Genomic DNA, 19,159 nt, shown 5'->3' with positions numbered 1-19,159 from the left:
GATTGTGATGAGATTCTACAAAGACGTTTTTCAGTGAAAAGCCATGACGAATATTGATGGACTGTCATTCAATTTTGTACAGATTTTCATGGTTCCCAGAGGATGAATCACAATGATCTTGCATCATCATGAAGCTGACATTAATGGTTTGGGTGAAATATTTCAACGGTTATTGGACGTCATTACGTTCTGTGCAGACATTCGTGCTGTCTTGAGGATAGTTGTAATAACTTTGATCTCCTTACTTGTTATTGAGCATCGTCATCAGGTCAAAACCTCAGTTTCAATTCAGTATTCCCATTACTTGCAAAACTGACATTTCCTTCAGTCTTGGCTGTACTTTGTGTTAAGTGCTAATTTAAAAAAATGTTAGCAAGCTAACATGCTAAACATGGTAGACATTCTAAACATGGTTTTGTCACTGTGAACACGTTAGCAGGCTGATGACAGCATTCAGCTTGCCGCTGTGCCTGCAGTACAGCTTCACAGAGCTGCTGGCATGGCTGTAGCCTCTTCCCTGTGCATCACTGAAAAAGAAAACACGCTGCTGTTGGTTCTACCATCACAGGTACTTTGCTTTATTATTACAAGTCAACCAACAGTATCAAAACAGCACGATCCTCTAAACAAGTCTACAGAAGCACTCTTCTGTCTCCCCTCTCAACAATATCTGTATCACAACCAAATGCATTCAGTATTTTGGGAAAAAAAAAAAAATCTAAAAGGCACATCTCTATTGTATTTACATTGCATACAAGTTGGACATAAACCAAGTAAAAAGAGCACACAATCAGTCCTAAACACCTGGCCACAGTGGCTTTGCTAAAGAGACTAAAATAACTAAAGCTAACAATAAAATACATACAGCAACACATCAGTGTGTCAAGTCACAGTATTCAAAGCTTCAACACACAGGTGTCAATCAGTGTTTCTGTAACTTATGGCTTTATTTTATTATTTTTTTTAAGGTTGCTTCTTGCATGCCACCTCACTATGGCTCATTTGTAATGCTTGTATAAGACACTGCAGGTCTCTTAACAGAAGGTGTCTTTTTCAAGGCCTGTTAGAGCCAGTTTTAAGGTAGGCAGCCATTCACTGTTAATCTGAAACTTGCAGTAAATTTTGATTCTTGATGTAATAGTTTCAAATTTTGGGAAATGGGCTTATTTGCTTTCTTGCTGAAGAAAGTAAGAAGAATGGCAGCAGCATCAGATACAGCCAGGAGCCAGTTAGCTTAGCTTAGCAGAAAGACTGGAAACTGGAAATGGTTCACCTGGTTATGTCCAAAGATGACAAAATCTGCATACCAGCACCTCAAAAGCTCAGCAGTTTCTATTGTTTATGTAATCTCTGCAACAATCAGACAGGAATACAACATGTTGTGGCTTTATACGAGTTTGACAGGTTCACACAGTTCAACTGTATTGTTTTTAAGCAGGAGTCAGTCCAGTATTGTCCTGACACACATCAAGGGATTTAAATTAGAAAATGCTGCAACAGTAAAGTGAAGGCATTCCCTAAAGTTTCTTTCTTAATTCTTTCTTTTTTAAGCAAATTAGAAAAAAGATTGTGCTATCGAACTCAAGTTTGTTCATTCAAAACATCAAAAGACAAGATGTGCAAACTTGTATTAATTCTCAAGGAAAATATGCAAAAGTTCAGTTTCAATAAGCAACCAGCCCCGACTACCAGACCCAGCCAATAGTTCCAAGCAAAACTTCCCATTAAAACAACAAATTGTAATTTTTTTGTATGGAATAAACAAAAAAAACATATAACGTGTTAATTAATGGACTTAAAAGTGCTGGTAGGCAGACTGTCACTTCTCCCAAATATTCAACATATTCCCATAAAAATGGAGACAAATCTGACAAAAACCATTGTAGTCCACTCACCACAGCAGCAACTCTGCCTATCTATTCCACAGTCCAAAGTCAGGTGTTTACTAGTACTTGTAGTCTCTGTTTTTTCTTAAGATGTAATCTAAATGAGAGCCCCAACTCCTCCTGCTGCTGATGGGTGATGTTGTATCTGATGGGCAGTTAGCACTGGAGTATATAGAGACGTGCACCTGACATACCTACCACAGAGATCACCAGCGGGGAGATTAGATAGAGGCCAATACTGAGAGCCCAGTGCAAGGCCATATATATATACAGTATCTGTGTGTATGTGTGTGTGTGTGTGTGTGTGTGAGAGAGAGAGAGAGAGAGAGAGATGCATGAAGGCCAGCGTTTTCAGAGTTAGTTTCACTGTTTTGTTAGTAGTTTACAGAGTGTATGTATGGCTCTTGGTGTCAGAGCAGCATGTATGTGCGTGTGTGTGAGTGTGTGTGTGAGAGTGTGTCAGACATAGTCCAGGAAGACGTCAGCAGCGCTCTGTAGTAAAGGCTGGGTGGGGGCTGTCGTGCTGCAGACTGAGCTCAGCCTTCGCGATGGCTCCCTCTGCTGCTCTGGAAGAGCCGGATTGTTGCTCAGTCTCAGGTACACCTGAGGAACAACACACATTCATAGTTTATGGAAGTTTTCATGATCCAACTTTTTCACAATAATAGTGATAGTGTACTGCAAAATGTATCAAGCCAAGTCTCGATGTCATATGCACAGTAAATGCGTACATTCAGTCTCTGCAGCCTACTTTTATTAACAAATAAAATGTTCTCAAATGACTCCAGAGGTGTTAAAATCGCGTCTGTCTGTTGCTGTAATTGTGAGTAGGATGTCTGTTACAAATGACTCTTTGAAACTTAAGAAACAACACACTCACTGCCACTTCAAGGTTCTGTCTACTTACATTCTTGGTATTTTCTGACAGCAGTAGCTCAGTCCTCTCTACCAGTTTCCTGAAGGAAGGCCTTTTCAGAGGATCATGGCTCCAACAGGACAACATCATGTCGTACCTACAGAGATGAGACTGGAGTTTGAAGGTGGGGAATGTGATGGCATCTACTGTGCACACATTTAAAGCACATGCTGATGCAGCCAGTATAAAACTAAACAAAGAAGTGGCTAAAATCCACATCGATGGCAAATAACAAGATTGTACTACATTGTCTTTTTGTCTCGATGTCTGCATATTTTGTTGCACCTTCGTCTATCACTGCATGTGCAAAATGATAAAATAATATACTCAACAACCTAAACAGCCATCAATATAAAACGAAACTTATATTTTCAGAAAAGTTATTCAGATACGTTATTCATTCTATAGATCAGAGTGCATTTATCTTAAAAAACAACAATAAATTAATTAATCAATTTGTTGATCGCCAGGTAACTATTAACTAATAACCGGCAACTATTTTAATACCTGATTAATTAATCTTTTTTTATATCCTTATCCTCATCTTAAACGGAATATTTTTGGATTTGGAATTGTTGGATGGACAAAATAAGTGACGATGTTACACTGCCTTCTGGTCATGTTTTTTGACATGTTAGATAGAAAAAATGTCTGTAATCAATAATACAAAATAATCCTTAGTGACAGCCCTAGTTGTAATATTTAAATAACAACACACTTACATATCGATGGGAGCAAACTCAGGCCTGCTCATCCTGTGGCCCTCTTGAATCATCTTATAAAAGGCTGAGCCCACCTGCATGCCCGGATATGGGCTGTTACCTGCAACACAGACATACATCCATGTAAAAAAAATCATGGATTCATGTCATGGTGTTGGTTTCTTGAGCTGCATCACAGTCAATATGAGTTTGTACGATTCAACCAACTAACTGACGTTGCTGCTTGGGTGTATCATCAGAGCCTCTAACAAGGCCCCAGTCGGCTCAAATGGATATAATAATGGCTCAGACACTGAGAAACAGATGCAACAGCACAGCTCTAACTGGAAATGATACCCAGAGAGAAGATTTCCCAGAGCAGGATGCCGTAGGACCACACGTCACTCTCAAAGGTGTAGACACAGTCGAAAATACTCTCGGGAGACATCCACTTGACTGGCAGACGAGCCTGCAGGAGGATGAGACACAATTATAAGAGCAGTATTGACCACATTCCTTTGTTTTCACTCTGAAAAATAATACAATATCTCCTCTTTAAAAGATCAAAATTTTTCACATGGAGTGTTGAAGAGTAAAGCTTTTCCACAGCTGAGACAATGGGCAGGCAAATGTTCTATTGGTTGCTTTCTTTCATGCGTAATACAGAATACATTCTTCCAGAGCTGCAACAATTAGTCAGTGAATCAACTGGCAGATGAATTATTTCAGAATTATTTGATTAAACATGCCACAGATTGCATTAATGTTATTCTACATCAAGGTGCTAAATTCTGGGGATTTGTTACTTTATGTCTTTTATGGTTTGAAATCTTTTTGAAGTTTTAGCTTTTGGATGCGTAGCTTTCTGAATACTGAATGCACTGCTTTGGTTAGGCGAACAGTTCAGCCACAGTGAAGAGAAGAATGTCACACATGGAAGGATGGATGGAAAGAAAGGAGGAAGGAAGGAAGGAAGGAAGGTGACTCACATTGCCCCTGAGCACGTAGCTGGCATCAGTTGTGATGTCTCGTGCCAGCCCGAAGTCACAGATCTTGGCCACCCTGCCGTGAGTCAGCAATATGTTTCTGGCTGCAAGATCCCTGTGGATACACTACACACACCCACACAGCAAAGCAAACACAAACACGGAAATGAGGAGTGACACTGTAACCGGTTTCTGTTGTGAATGGCTGACACACAACATGCACATACAAATGAGGCGAGGCCAGTTTAACTTGCTGCACACCTTAAAAACACGTTAAAATAAAAAATATATATAGTATAGACATAAATAGATGAGCAGTGCCTAATTTAATACAAGCAACAAAAGTGCAGTAAGAGCTGAAGTTGGAGCTTATTTAAGTTCATGCGGAAACTGTAGCGCAGTGTATAATCTAATGTTCAGTACACGCAGCCTCACCATGTTTGTCTCTGACTGCATAAGCACTATTAGCTTACAGCAATGCACAGCACGTTTGCCCGAAGCAATAACGTGATTTATAATCTAGCAGCAGCACTTTTAAATCTCTTCTGTAACTACTCTATAAATAAAGCGCGCAGTCTGTGAAAGCCTTACGTTCTTGGAAGTAATGTACTCCATTCCTTTGGCCACCTGGTAGGAAAAGCTGAGCAGGTCTTCGGCATCCAGGGACAGCTCATCTATGTCGTCTACATAAAGATCACTTAGTGAATAACACTGAGGGTTTACACAGATATTTCTACAGTAGATAAGGCCTGAGAGACCTCCTACCTGACTGGGAAGACCTTTCTTTCTCAGAGGGACGCATTGGCATATATCCTGAACCAGTCTCGTCTCTGCTACACACACAAACACACACACACACACACACATGTAAGCATGAAATGTTGACAACCATTTTGCAGTTGTAATCACAATTTAAATACACACACATACACACCTTCTAGACTCTATTTGGTTTGAGACGTTGCAATAGTAACCATCGCCAGCTTGGGAGTTTATAAAGGACTCTCTTTTTCTTCTTAGGAAGTTGAGGAGGTCGCCATAGCAACAGTACTCTGTGATCACCAGAATCGGGCCTGGCAAGATGCAGAGATAAAAAGAAACCTCTCTCACTGGGTTTCAAACCATATGACAGAATATAACAATGAATAAAGAAAGAGAGTGCCAAAGCTCTAAGAATGAGCTGAAAGAACACGGTGCTGGCAAAGCTGCCTCAGTCAGGCTGACGGGAGTTTGTTTCATTTCATTGTCACAAGGCAGGAGATGTGCAGTGCGTTCAGACAGCTTTGAACAACACGTGTGTTTGAAAGATGATATCATTACTTTTGCGCTGAAACATATTGAACAAATTTACGTCAATACCTTAAAATTACGATGTTTCATGCTCCGAAACCAGCAAGAAAGTCTCAAGTGTTCAGTGCTTCTTCCCTAATAACACACTTGTGTATACTTGCGCGGAATCCAATCTAAACACCGCTTTATGATCGATGCTCAGGCCTAGACAAGTAGATAATATTGATCAAGCGCACAGTAAATTTGTGAGCGGTCAAACTGCATCACGTTTTCATGTCGCGCAGGTCAGTACTGACTGCCCAGTATCTGATTTTTAATAACAGGTCAGTATTGGCTGGGCATTGCAGCAAGTCAGCAATTCGACATATGACTGCACTTTCTACACAAGCTCTCCAAACAATACCTATTACCATAAAACACGATCAGTCAATGTATGTATAATAAGCATGTGGAAATGCAACAGTGTGCAGACCAAAATTAAGGCCAAACCAAAATGTTTGGCGCCCATGGAGGAGCCCCTCACCTCCGACAGTGCAGGCCCCCAGCAGGTTAACGATGTTCACGTGGTTTCCAAGGTAAGTGAGGACCTTCAGCTCTGACATCAGCGCCTCCTTCTCCGTCGAATGAGCGTTAGCTGTGAGGACATCAACACTCAGAAACATTACATTTGACATGGACAAATACAGCAAAACAAGCAAGGGCTGGTTGACTCGAGTATCAACAGAGGTGGACAAGTTATATTGTCAGATAGGGAGTAATGACTGAGGGAATGGTGGTGATTTCGGACACAGCTATAGAGATAAACAGATCGACACAGACACACTTACGTTTCAGCATCTTAACAGCGACGGTTGTGACAGTATCTGCAGAGCAGAGTCCATATGCTGTGGCCCTCACTACCTTTCCAAATGCGCCAGAGCCCAGGGTTTTACCTGTGGGAATACACAAACGTTTAGCATTTTACAGCTGATTTAAGATCCTCCATCAGACATGTTTTAAAACTTAGAAAACCCTCTGCTTTGAATAATATGTCTCCCATAAAGTTTTGTTTCAGAAAACTGACCACCAGAGACAAGACAACGTCTCCTACCTCTCAGTTTCAAGTTACCCCCTAGATGTGATGTCCCACAATCACGGTCATACATACACTGCCCATGCATCATTCTGCACAGTGAAGCTCGAGCATCCAATACAAACAGATAAACACACAGTGTACAGCCACACAAACTTGGACACTGCCATACCAAAGCGCAGTTTCTGTCGAGGAAATTCCCATTTGGAGTCATACGGCAGCTGGGTGGGGTCAATATATATGTAGTTGTTGCCACTGATACTCTCAATCACCTTCCACTGGATTTGGAACTTAGGTTTCTGTTGAAGTTTGAAGAGAAAAGAGGGATTTATACAAAGAAAGTGATGTTTCATTAGCTTCCTGATATTGTTTACGTGTGACTACATGACTGTATAGCTCACATGTTTTCTCATCAGTCTTCTATTCAATTTTTAGATTTGGTCGATGCACTTTAGTTGTCAGCCTGTGTCTAGACTATCCCCTGATGATTCCACTGCGAATTCATAACTAGTTCTCAAGGAGTCTGACTCATCCAAGCGCAATAAGGGCAGCATGCTGTGGGAGCACATTAATGGCTCGAGGAATGATCTGGGTGTCAAAAACCCCTTTGACTACAGCGTGGCTGCACTCTGAATGGCTAATTGATTCATTTCAAATTCATTAGCATGCATTCATATTGATTCAAAAGACATGCTTCCACTCTTATCTGATGTTATCTGAATATCGTTACCAAAGACAGCAAAAAACTGGTCTGATTTCAGAAAGATGCTTCCAACTTTAATCACAACCATAATGAAGGCAGGAGTTATTAGTAAATGAGAGCAGGCCTTTTGCCAGAAATTATTGCAGCAATTTATTTTTCTGTGACGCAAACTGCATATCAGTGGTGGTAGATGCACTTGATTTAACATTGACGTCTAAAAATATTTAAGCACATTCTGAAACTAATCCATGGGATGGATGGCCATAGATTAATGTGATTTATGAGAGATTTATGCCCCTACTTTGACTCAGATTATATTTTTTCTTCATTGCAGTAACAGCAATGAAATAAATCGTGCATTGATTTATTTCCTATCTTACCTGCATGTATTTATAGAGCAGCACCACTAGAATGATGCTGAGAAACACGCCGGTGGCCACCATACCAGTTAGGAGAGGAGTGAAGAGTTTATGGGGGACGACGCGTTCTGTGAGGAGACATAGTAATCAGAAATCACATGAAGTACACACAAAATTTTACTGGTAGTTATGTTCTCTCACACACACACACAGTCTTCCTCTGGCGTTAAGACAGACAGCTGCAGCAGTGGTGTGTTTGTTTGTGTGAAGGATTAGAGAGTCTATACCATATAATCCCAGCCTGCATAGTCAGCATGCTCTAATCTTATTCAATCTGTACCCAGTAACGACACACCTGGCCTCAGCAGACATGGGGTCAAAGGGTTTGCGTCTCTCTACTTAAGTGTGTGTACTAATACAACATCTTTGCGATAGCCTGTTATATATATATGAGACAACGCAGTGTCATACCACTGATGGAGAACAGTGTGTAGGCCTCTTCCCCTTCCGTGCTCGCCACACACTCCAGAGTGTGATAGTGAGCGTGCTCCTTGTTGCTCACGTTCAATCGGCTCTCCACCTCGCTCCTACCGAAGGCGGACTCTGTCACCATGGCGACCTCAGGTGTCTCCCACTGGGTGGCATTGGGGAGGTGTGAACACCTGTTGAAAGGTTACAGAGCTGCTTAAGGTTACATTTTCCTCTCTCAGTTCTGCATCAGAACAAATATTAGCTTCAGTGGAGTGCTGACAGCGGATGGACTCCAGTACAATATGTTTATTCACTCCTTTAGCAATATAAGTTAGGATTAAAATATATATTCTCATATTTGTCTTTATCTTCCACTGATGAAATTCTACTTGCTCTCACAGACCTTATCTTCTCTGTCATTTCTGCTATTTCAGTTCTTCAGCCATCACTGCAATCCTACTGCATCATTCAGTCTCTAGACTCCAGGGCAATCCGTCCTATGGGATGTTTCTCATTAACTGATCGGGGACTAATCACATACATATATTTGATATTTGACCTCTCTTTATTGTGATGGATGTCACAGATTATTGAGATCAAAAATATTATTAAAGAATAATCTATGAAAGCCAAAAATTGTTTCCATCAATTAATTTCTTAGTCTCTAAAGCCAATTTCACCAGGACTGACTGAATTTCTCACACTGTGTTGATCAATGATCAGAAGCCAGATGGCTTATTTTCTGATAACTAACGAGGCTATGAGATGATAGAAACCAGTTAAGCAACTTTTTCAGCTCTCATGAGCATCTCCGGCTCTCAGAAGCACTGCCAGCCAAAACAGCCGAAGATGAGTCATGTTTCACGAGTACAAAGTCACACTGCTGCTCAGTTGCAGCTTTTAATATGACCAGCAGTCATGACAGTCTGTCAGTGTCTCCGTAAATAAATAAAATAAGGAAACAGGAAACAATAAACAGTGCGGCTGGTGAAACAGCAAGATAAAACACTGCATGGCAAAGGTTCACATCTAACTCACGATAATGCAGTGACTGTTTATCCTCATCTTTCCAGTTTTATGCTGATGTAAGCAATCTAACAAAGTAAATACAGTGACATACTCTTTCCATGCAATACATTTTAGGCATACCTCGTGTGGGGCAGCTTACAGAAGTACCAGCTGATTTTAGGCACTGGGTAGCCAGCAGCAATGCACCGCACCTGACCATCAACAGGTCCTTCCTGGGCAATGATAACTGGCTTACCTTGGAAAGAGAAAGGCGGTCAGGTTGATAGAAAAGAGAGACACATATCTGACACATAGAGCGCACAGACGTTAAAAAAGCAATGGGCCAACTGCAAAAGTTACTTACTGTTCACGTACACGTGGAACAAATAATCCACAGATGCATCCTCGTGACTGGCTGAGAACTTATAGATCCCGCCCTCCGAGCCGAGGACCCTCACTAGTCTGAGCTCACTGGAGTAACTGATAAAGCAAACATACATTTTAAACTCCGTGCGTGTACATGCACGTAATCTTGGGGTTGCTATATTGCAAATTTACCGTACCTGTACTTGCGGCGGTGGACTGTGATAACATGCTCGGTGGTGTTCAGGAGCTGTTTGCCATTGTAAGACCAGGACAGAGAGCTGGGTGCAGGATAAGCATCAAATTCTACTTTGAGGCTCAGACTCTCTCCTTCTTTAACATAAGCCTCGACTGGACCCGGGCTACCTAACATGGTAATGAACCCCTTCTCTGGAGGACAACACAGAGAAATGTAGTTAAAGAAAAAGTCCACCTGTGTGCTTTACATTGTAGTCCATTTAAGAGTGTTGCAGATAAGCAACGTCTATCCTGTAAACGCTATGTGTCATTAATAAATAATATTCTTCTTGTGACTCTTCAACTTGCCCAGTCAACCGTTATTTCAGATTCTCCCTGTGAAAACAAGCCTGAACCTTTTCCCACCCATCTGCAGGTATTTATGCAGGTAAATACCATTTGTGTAACATTCCTGGAAAGACACACAATTAGGCAAATCTTACATGGGTTTTGTAACGTTCTTCTCTTTTCAGGCACCTTTTTGTGGCCTAACTCATGTCTAGACGAGCTCTGACTGAAGACATTCTCACAGGTATATAACAACACACTTTGAATAATTGTAGCTGTTTCCCTTAGGCACCCACATACTAGTTTGCACAGTAAGCACCGCTGTGCAAGTAAGATCATCATACCTAAAAAAGCTGTTTTACAAGTCAAGTGTCAGTGATTAAGTTTTAGCCGAGTGCTTTGTTTTCTCTTCAACAGTGAACACTGTTGTAAATACTGTGAATGTGGGGTGGTAGTGGTCAGATCCAGTTGGTGATGTTGTGTGTATGTGTATTGTCTTTGCCACTGACTGTCTATGTTGCACTCATGCAGGCACAAACACCAATACATCGTCAACACTCACCATGAACATCCAGCTGCAGCGCCATGGCACTGGTGCCTCTCTCGTTGAGGGCGTAGCAGCGGTAAGAGCCAGAGTCTGATCGGCTGACCGCTGGGATCATGAGCGAGGTGGCACGAAGGTAACCACGGGAACTGGGCAGGATGTGTGAGGTGTGGGACTCATCAGGGTGCTGCAGGGCATCAACAGCAAAGCTGAGCAGTGCACTATCAACAGGTGTGATGTTACACAGATCCACAGGTATCATGTTTCAAACTGTTGTTCTTCAAGTGCCCTTAAGCATTCCTCACTCACAGACTCAACATTTACAAAAGTCCAGAGCTTCAGTTAAGATTTTAATAACAGAAAAAAACGATGTTTCAAAACCTTCTTGTACTGTCAGATACATTATTACTTGCCTAAAAACCAGATATATGAGTAAGGATGAGCTCTATGTTCCCTAATCCCTAACCCTAAAAAAAATCTAACATCTGTCTAGGTATTTGGCTGTTTCTTGCATCGGTATGGATCATTTCCCAAGCAGAGACACCTAAAGCTTCGGACATAGGGACAGACAGGAAGGGACCCGTCCTGCCAGGCAATGACATCGAATATGTCATTCTCACCGCTGTTGAAGGAAAATTCCACTTGAGACTGAAGTCTGGGTTAACGTTGGTGGAGCTGCAGGTAACCTCGAACTGCTCTCCTTCCCTCAGGATAACAGTGTCTTTCTGCGACAGCGTCACCACTGGGGGCAACTCTGGCACTGCAACAAAATATGAAAAGCAACTTTATCATAGTTAATTTCCACAAATACACTGAGATAAAAAAAAAAGCTCCTACACCTTGCTCTTTTCTATATTTACTCCCATAGCATTTCCTCCTAAATAAGAGTCACAAGAACAGGTCACATAGGTCATGGCCTTTGCACTGCTCACTATTGGTTGCATGTTATTTATGAGTCTGAAATCATTTTATTGTATGATATAAACATACAACATAGTAAATCACTCTGGATTTGAGTGCGTGCCTCATGTCTAAGTCATAAATCTACACGCATGTTAACATCCCTGAGATATTAAATCAGAATGCCAATGAAAACAAATGAAAACACAGCAAATATCTTATCTGTATACAATCATGAAAGGGTGTGTGACTCATGTGGGTTCCGTTACAGGGAATTCTTTAGTGGACAAACACTCACTAATGGCAATGCACAAAAGCACAATATTTGCATAAGTAGACACTGGCACACATATAAACCGGATGATTAATTCCCTACATTAAATGCCTGCTGACGTCACTTCAGTGGCTGTGTTTGACAAAGACTTTGGTAATTCTGTTTACTCCCAACACGGCCTTCATGCACCGTTACAAAGCTTTGTTCAGTATGGGCCTCTAATCCCCCTGTTCTTCCCTCCCTAACGTTTCCTTTGTCACTCCCAAAAGGACACTGCATCCTGGCTCTTTCCAGCTTGTCTGTATTTGGACTCCTTGCAGTCCAGGGACGAATAAAAACATGATCACTTTCCACTGACATGCACTTAAAATGCTTTTATGGCACATCTTCTATTAATATAACTCAAGAAAAACTATGAAATAAACACATCTGCAGTGAGGATAAAAGGAAGCTTTTTCATTGCTGTGACTAGCACTGATCTCTGCCAGAATGCATTATGGTCACTTATGGAGATTTGTAGCCGTGCCCACAGCTATAGAAATGGCAGTGTTGGTCTGTCCACTACTTTGATCCAAGCTTAAGTATCTCAGCAACTTTTGATGGATTCCCTTGTAGTTTTGTATGGACATTAATGTTCCCCAAAGGATCCTACTGACATTTGTGATCAATTTCAGTTTGTTCAATACTTTGGTTTATGATTAAACGCCTCAGAAATTAACAACATTCCCATCGACCTCAGCTCTACATTGTGATTACTGCAAATTAGTAAATATGCTATATGGACAAAAGTATTGGGACAAACCTCTTTATTATTGAATCCAACTTTGTGGCAACAGTTTGGGGAAAGCATTATGACTGTGCCTCAGTGCACAAAGCAAAGTCCATAAAGACATGGCTGGATGAGTTTGGTGTGGAAGAACTTGACCGGCCCGCAGAGAACCCTGATTTTCTTGAATTTCCCTCGGGATCAATAAAGTATCTATCTATCTCTTCAGCCCCATCAAGCACCTTCGGGATGAACTGGAACAGAGATTGAGAGCCAGGCCTTTTGGTCCAACATCAGTACCTGACCTCACAAATGCTCTACTGCATAAATGGTCAAAGATTCCTGTAGAAACAATCCAAACTCTTGTGAAAAGTCTTCCCAGAAGAGTGGAAGTTCTCGCTGGTGTAACGGCTGACTGTCCCAATAGCTTTTGTCTATTATTATGTATTAGCCTGCCAACATACTAAACTGAGATGATTAACAAGGTAAACACTACAGCTGTTTACCATCAGTAAGCTAGCATGGTCAGTGTAAGCATGCCCTCAATGGCATTTAGCATTTCTTCACACTCTGCTGTGTGGTGAACATCATTAACCCAGCTGACACATACAGTAATGTGAGAGGAAGGTTAAGCTACTGTTTCCTCACATTGGCCAAACTGCAGCTTCAGTGTTTCAAACAAACAGCTGTGAAGTTGTGGGTACTGAACGATTTTGCTTCACTGCTTATGTTTGACATAAACACTAGGACATTCACGGTACGGTTTCCCAAGGGGCCTTCCCTTCCACTGACTCGCTGCCGGAAGCAGATGGCCGCGCTGAGGCTGAAAAAGTAGGACTAGCTAGCTAGCGACTCTGGCCTCCTTTTACTTCAAATGCTCTCTGTAAACAAAGACACAAGACTCTTCCTTACTTCTTCCCTGACATTCACTCTATCCCTCCCCTCCTCTCACATGTTTAGCTTAATTATCACCCAGGAGTCAAATCTATTAAAGCTAAGACACACGCTAGCATGAAACCCGTTTCTTCCAGAAAGAAGAGCATCACAAAACCACTCTTGTCCCTCACAGCTCTCACTTACCAAGCCGCACATCCACGGTGTACTGGCTGGACATCACTTTGGCTCCACCAAGCTGTCCCACACACACGTAGCAGCCCTCATACTCCTTTCTCACATCGCTGATGATGACGCCTCGCTGGACGCTGCTGCGGTAACTGACACCGGAGGGCAAAGGTCGCCCATCGCAGGTCTCTAAAGCCAGGGAGGTGACATCGGGGTCGGTCACCAGACATGGGATGGTGCCGTTCTCACCTGCACGCACTAGGATGACGTTCACCATGGTCCGCTGGAAGGCATTCTGGGGGTCTGTGGTGAGTGGACCGACAGATGTTATTGGACGGACAAACAAGCGCAATCCCATGCATCTCCCCTGTCCACCCCCAACACTCACCTTTCACGTACACATAGATGGAGCTGTGTTTCAGCGTGCTGTTGTCGACACACACGTAGCGACCCATGTGGTAGGCTTGCGCCGCCGACACCTTGATATAAACCACCCCGCCCTCCTCCACCTCTCCCTCCAGCCTACGTGCCCTCTCCCGCTGCCACCTCAGCGTGGACGGGGCACCAGACGTCGTGGCATTGTCATGGCAGCGCAGCTCCAGCTTTCCCCTCCTGAGGACCACTACGTGAGGCCCGCTGGGGGAGATGACTGGCTCGCACAGCACTGGGACAGAGGACAGTATGGTTGACGCACGCAGGACCTGGATGCTATTTTTAAAGCCAGTCAAGGGTTCGGTTTGGGTAAAAAACAGCTTTCAGTAACACTAATAATGATGACTTACTACCTCTGGGCAGAAAACAGTGGGGACAGTGGGCGGAACTGACTGTCAGGGCAATTTCTGTTTTTTTTTTAATTTCTTTCTTTTGATCGATCAATGGCTCGATCATTTCAGCTGTAATAGAGTAGACCTATAGAATAGAACATGATGTTAAATAGGATGCCATGATTGGCATAGAGCCCCTTAAGACAGAGTGCTATCAAACCACCATGGCTCAACTGGACGATCAATAATTATAAGCTGTCTGCTCGCTGAGTAATCATGCATTAAGGCCCCTAAATCTATACACTTAAGATGAGTAAACTAAACTAACAGTTTCCTCTCAGTGCAACCCCCACAAGCAAAACCCCTCCAAATTTTCTTTTCTTTTCTTTTGTTTGGGCAGATTTTCCACATGATAGGCGCCATTTCAAGTACAAGATTTTCATGTGACTGTTGTGCCTTCAGGCATGACTGAGAAGCCAAGAAGAAAAGGCATGTGGATGCAAATAGGCTCCTCTTGGAAAATATCAGTATCTGCTTTTTTTTTTGCAGGCTGTGAGTTACATGTCCTGCAGAATTTTTGCTTTGCAGTTGGTCCTGTGTTATTTGAGTAAGCAAAAGGTCTCACACAAAACCTGAGGCTGTTGTATGACTAAACACGGAACTTTGATCGCAGCAGTCAGAGCCGTTAAGATGTCAAGGTGCTGCTGGGTGTGTTTCTGTTAAAAGATGTGTCTCCTTGTTTCTGCTGCTGCCATACCAGGCCGCCCAACCTGATCCCGTTTATTTCAGTGGTATAAATAATTAATCGTCTTCAAACACCCACACACACGCACAAACACACACACACACAGACACACCTGTTGCCTGCCCGTAAAGACAACCCAAAGGCATCTCCACCTTTCATCTGAACACATTGGTTATGCACATAAGTATTAATATGATATGCAGACCTGAGCTGACAGGTTGGTCGGACTGCACCATTAAACACCACTTTAACCAAACGTTGACCGCGTTTCCAGAGCCGCACAGGCTCCTCAGTATCAGACAGCGATGATGCGCTACACATGCGCGATTGCGTGCTGTTTTTTCCTGGCTGCTCACACCTGAATTACTGTAATTCAGGACAAAAAGACCTGAAATGGTGCCAGTAACAAAGCCTGGGGCAATGGTAGCGACACAGACTCTCATGCAAAAAATAAGAAAATAGATTTTGGGCGTATAAAGTTTCATAACCCACCATCATTAGAAACTCTTCACAAAAGGCATATACTCTCACATCCATGGGAATATGTTAGCATTAAAGTATATTCATTGAGGTAAACAAATTGAATGGGGTCACTATAAAGTCACAATGGAGAGCACTATAGCAGTATTTACGCAAAATTTCAATGAGGCTGGACTTGTTTTCTTACCTGTTAGTGGAAGCAAAATCAAATGGCAAGCAAAAACAACCTCGTGGCATTTCATGGTTAGGAGGTTTTTAAGCTTTGTACTCTACTCCATGCGTCTCAGGTGCAGGAATAACCATCATGAGCTTAAAATACATATATTTGTACACCAGATCCCATCCACAGCAGTAACACAGAGCAGGTCCGCTACACCGCAATGAGCGCACAAACACAATGATCCGGTAGGCTGCGAGTCCCCCCCCCCCTCCAGCCGTGATGGATTTCATTGGAGCTTAAAGACACAGCGCAGCGCCTCTCCTCCCTGCTCTGGATCCCTGCCACTCCTTTCAGTCCCGCATTGGCTGGAGACTGGCCAAGGTGATGAGTCGGTTGTTCCCGGAGCCATCTTCACAGTTTCTCACAGTCTTTGCGTGGAAAAATAATGCAAAAATAAAATAAAAGCTCCTGTAGCCTTCCTGAAATGCTGATTGATATACAAATACAAATGAATGACTGTTCCTCTTAATACGACAGTTGTAAGTGTTTATCACAGACAAGCAGGAGTTTCCCTGTAGAAACTCATTCAGCTTGCGATGCACTTTATAGTCTGACGTCTCCCAGCTTCAAAACTCAGCCTACACCGCAATCATAATTATTATTAATTAATTATCAGTTGTTATCAAGACTTCAGCATGTTCAATGGATCCATGTTTTGGAGAGTTCAGTCATGGAAACACTTTAAAAGGTCGATAAGGACACGAACACTGACTGATTTTGTAATCATGACCCGAGTCATTTTCCAAATTTAAAAGTCAGACATTTCATCATTAACATGCGATACATCTATATTATTGCCCAATTGCTTTTGCCAAATCCTCACTTTATTATAGCTCTTCACAAAGGTATTAAAAGCCAACTATAGGAGCCCACAAATTTGTTGTAGTCTGGAATTCACAAACAGTTTTTCTTCCACCTCTCCTTAAATTAAAACAAAAAACGCTCATCAGGGAAGCATTTTAAATTCACTTCCGGGCCCTGTGGTCACTGGTAAACCGCTGAATTTTCTTTATGCCTTAGGGCAGGTCTGCATTTTTGCATGTGTGAGAGAGTTTGTGTGCACACATGTTGGTTTGGCGTGTGTTATCTTTTTTATCAGTGTGTTGCCTGTTGCTCGAGGAATATGTGAAGGGACACTGGGATTATTGTGTGTGTATGGTGGTTTTTTTTTTTCTTACACACATGATTCATTTCTAACCTCACTGCATCACATGATGTCAGGATGAAAGCTTAACAAACTAGAAGATAAGCCGAACATCAACTTAACTGACTTTCATGTTTTGTCAGTTTGTTCATATTTTCAGTCTCATTTTCTGGAATAATGTGAACATAATGGCTCTTTTTGTCGGTTGAAAATCAACACAAAAATTAGAAAACTTCCGCACAACCACAACCATTCAGACTGGGGCTCAGTTTCAGGACATGTGGACCATTTTTCTTTCTGACATCTTTGGTCTGCTTTTTAATGAACACAAGTGGAAACACAGTCCAGGTACATATCTCATGTCCCGCCGTCAGGTCAGTCATTGTACTATGGCAACATTTTTCCAGGAAGTTGTGCAGGTACAGACTGTTTCATGGGGGCAGACTGAAATTGGGGTTTTGATCAAATAATCTGAGATGCACCCTTTGGGGAATGAGGATGGTAGTAGAGAGGGCAAGGACATTTTTGACTGCAGAAGCCTGGGGTGAAACAGAGAAATTACAGCCAAACCATGTGCTCGTGAAAAATGTTTTTGCACACAGTGCTGCCTCCAAGGAGTGTTTCACATTTGTGCCATAAGAAGTTTAGTTGATTCTCGCCCAAAATTAGGTCGACTTCACTATCTGGTAACTCATCTGATGTAAAGGCTCAGAAACGCCTACAGCCAGAAAGCGTAGTCCAAATGTTTGTCATACAGGTCGCAGTCTCATTAAAATTAACATTAAAGGTACAGTTCAACATCTTGGGAAAAGGGCTTATTCACGATCTGGTGGTGGACTACTTGAGAATATGGATTCACTGTCTGCTGGACGGAAAGTCTACAGTCAGCAAAGACTGCAAACATGGGGAAACAGCTCGCCTGCTGCTCTACTGAAAAAGAATAAAATCTGCCTGTCAGCATCTCTAAAGTTCACTACTTAACATGTTGCATCTCATTTGTTTACAAAAACAAGGTGTAGAAAGGACAATTTGTTATATCTTCCCGTGAAATGGCAAATTATCCTTTTCACATTTCTTTTTGTGTACAAATTAAACAAATGAAAAGATTTGATGTTTTAGTTAGTGAGCTTTAGAGGTGCTGGTAGACAGATTTTCTTCAGCCAGAGCTCGCTGATTCCCCCTGTTTCCAGTCTTGGTGCTAAGCTAAGCTAACTGGCTGCAGGATGAAGCTTTATTTAACAGGCAGGTGGAAGAGTGGTATCAATCTTCTCATCTAACTCTCCAAAAGTGACTAAGCCCATTTCCCATAACTGTTGCTGCAGTGACGGATTATAACTGAACTTTTGTTTCAGTCCAGCTGGAGACCTTCTGCCACATAATCTCCATTCAGACAAAGGAAACCTGCACCTCAAGGTGTCAAAGTACACCTGTTCACTGGCCTGCGGTCCAGCTGCCCACATGCTCTGTGAAGATGTCACTGAGTGTGTTTGTGCGCGGGTTTGCGTCTATCAGGATCATCCATATGTCTAACTGTCCTCTGAGTTCCCATGTCATTTGAGCAGTTTATATGCCTTTCCCTATTTCATTATTCATCGTTGAGGTGAGCGTCTATAGCACATCTTGGCTGACTCACTATGACTTGGTTTGCGTGTGTGTGTGTGTGTGTGTGTGTGGTCCCACAGCATGACTCACTCAGAGCTTTTAGACAGATGAGGACAGCGGTCTCGCAGAGGGCAACAGAGGTTTTATACAAGAAAAATAGCCACTTAGATTAGATTACGTAATGAAAAAGATTCCTCTCTCTCCTTAGTCCCCCCTCCCCTCGCTCTCTGTCTCGTTCTCTTTCACCTTCCCCTTTCTCCCCTCTCTCTCTCTTTCTCTTTTCTCCTTTTCAGTGACGCACACACACTCATTCACTCACTCACACTCACACACACACACACACCCTAACTCGATCACCTACTAATGGAGCTATCTTCA

The 19,159-nt window shown here is 42.4% G+C and overlaps 1 protein-coding gene across 2 annotated transcripts; it reads right to left on the bottom strand.

The window, feature by feature from the left end:
• Positions 1-550: 550 nt before the first annotated feature.
• kitb (KIT proto-oncogene, receptor tyrosine kinase b) lies at positions 551-16,197 on the bottom strand. Of its 2 annotated transcripts, none has more exons than XM_046412232.1 (21): positions 16,003-16,197; positions 14,215-14,490; positions 13,845-14,129; positions 11,445-11,584; positions 10,843-11,011; positions 9,956-10,145; positions 9,757-9,872; positions 9,534-9,648; positions 8,385-8,575; positions 7,935-8,041; positions 7,024-7,150; positions 6,607-6,711; positions 6,303-6,413; positions 5,424-5,562; positions 5,255-5,322; positions 5,081-5,172; positions 4,493-4,615; positions 3,861-3,972; positions 3,525-3,624; positions 2,794-2,899; positions 551-2,489 (listed from the first exon to the last, which is right to left on the bottom strand). In XM_046412232.1, the coding sequence occupies exons 1-21, from the start codon at positions 16,055-16,057 to the stop codon at positions 2,346-2,348; spliced, it is 2,871 nt and encodes a 956-aa protein (XP_046268188.1). In that variant the 5' UTR covers positions 16,058-16,197; the 3' UTR covers positions 551-2,345. The 2 variants fall into 2 exon arrangements, with proteins under 2 accessions (XP_046268188.1, XP_046268196.1); XM_046412240.1 differs by having other exon boundaries at positions 5,255-5,319.
• Between the last annotated feature and the right edge of the window lie 2,962 nt (positions 16,198-19,159).

The sequence above is a fragment of the Scatophagus argus genome, chromosome 2, assembly GCF_020382885.2.
Source record: "Scatophagus argus isolate fScaArg1 chromosome 2, fScaArg1.pri, whole genome shotgun sequence".
NCBI classification, from domain to species: Eukaryota; Metazoa; Chordata; class Actinopteri; family Scatophagidae; genus Scatophagus; species Scatophagus argus.
This window is presented reverse-complemented; position numbering and strand designations above follow the sequence as displayed.

Excerpts from the sequence above, each read along its gene's own strand:
- kitb (XM_046412232.1), bottom strand. The coding sequence starts at position 16,057 with ATGAAATGCCACGAGGTTGTTTTTGCTTGCCATTTGATTTTGCTTCCA. Across the intron at positions 5,563-6,302 it reads GGGGGCCTGCACTGTCGGAG|GCCCGATTCTGGTGATCACA; the intron begins GTGAGGGGCTCC and ends GCATCTTGCCAG. Across the intron at positions 2,900-3,524 it reads GAGTTTGCTCCCATCGATAT|GTACGACATGATGTTGTCCT; the intron begins GTAAGTGTGTTG and ends TCATCTCTGTAG.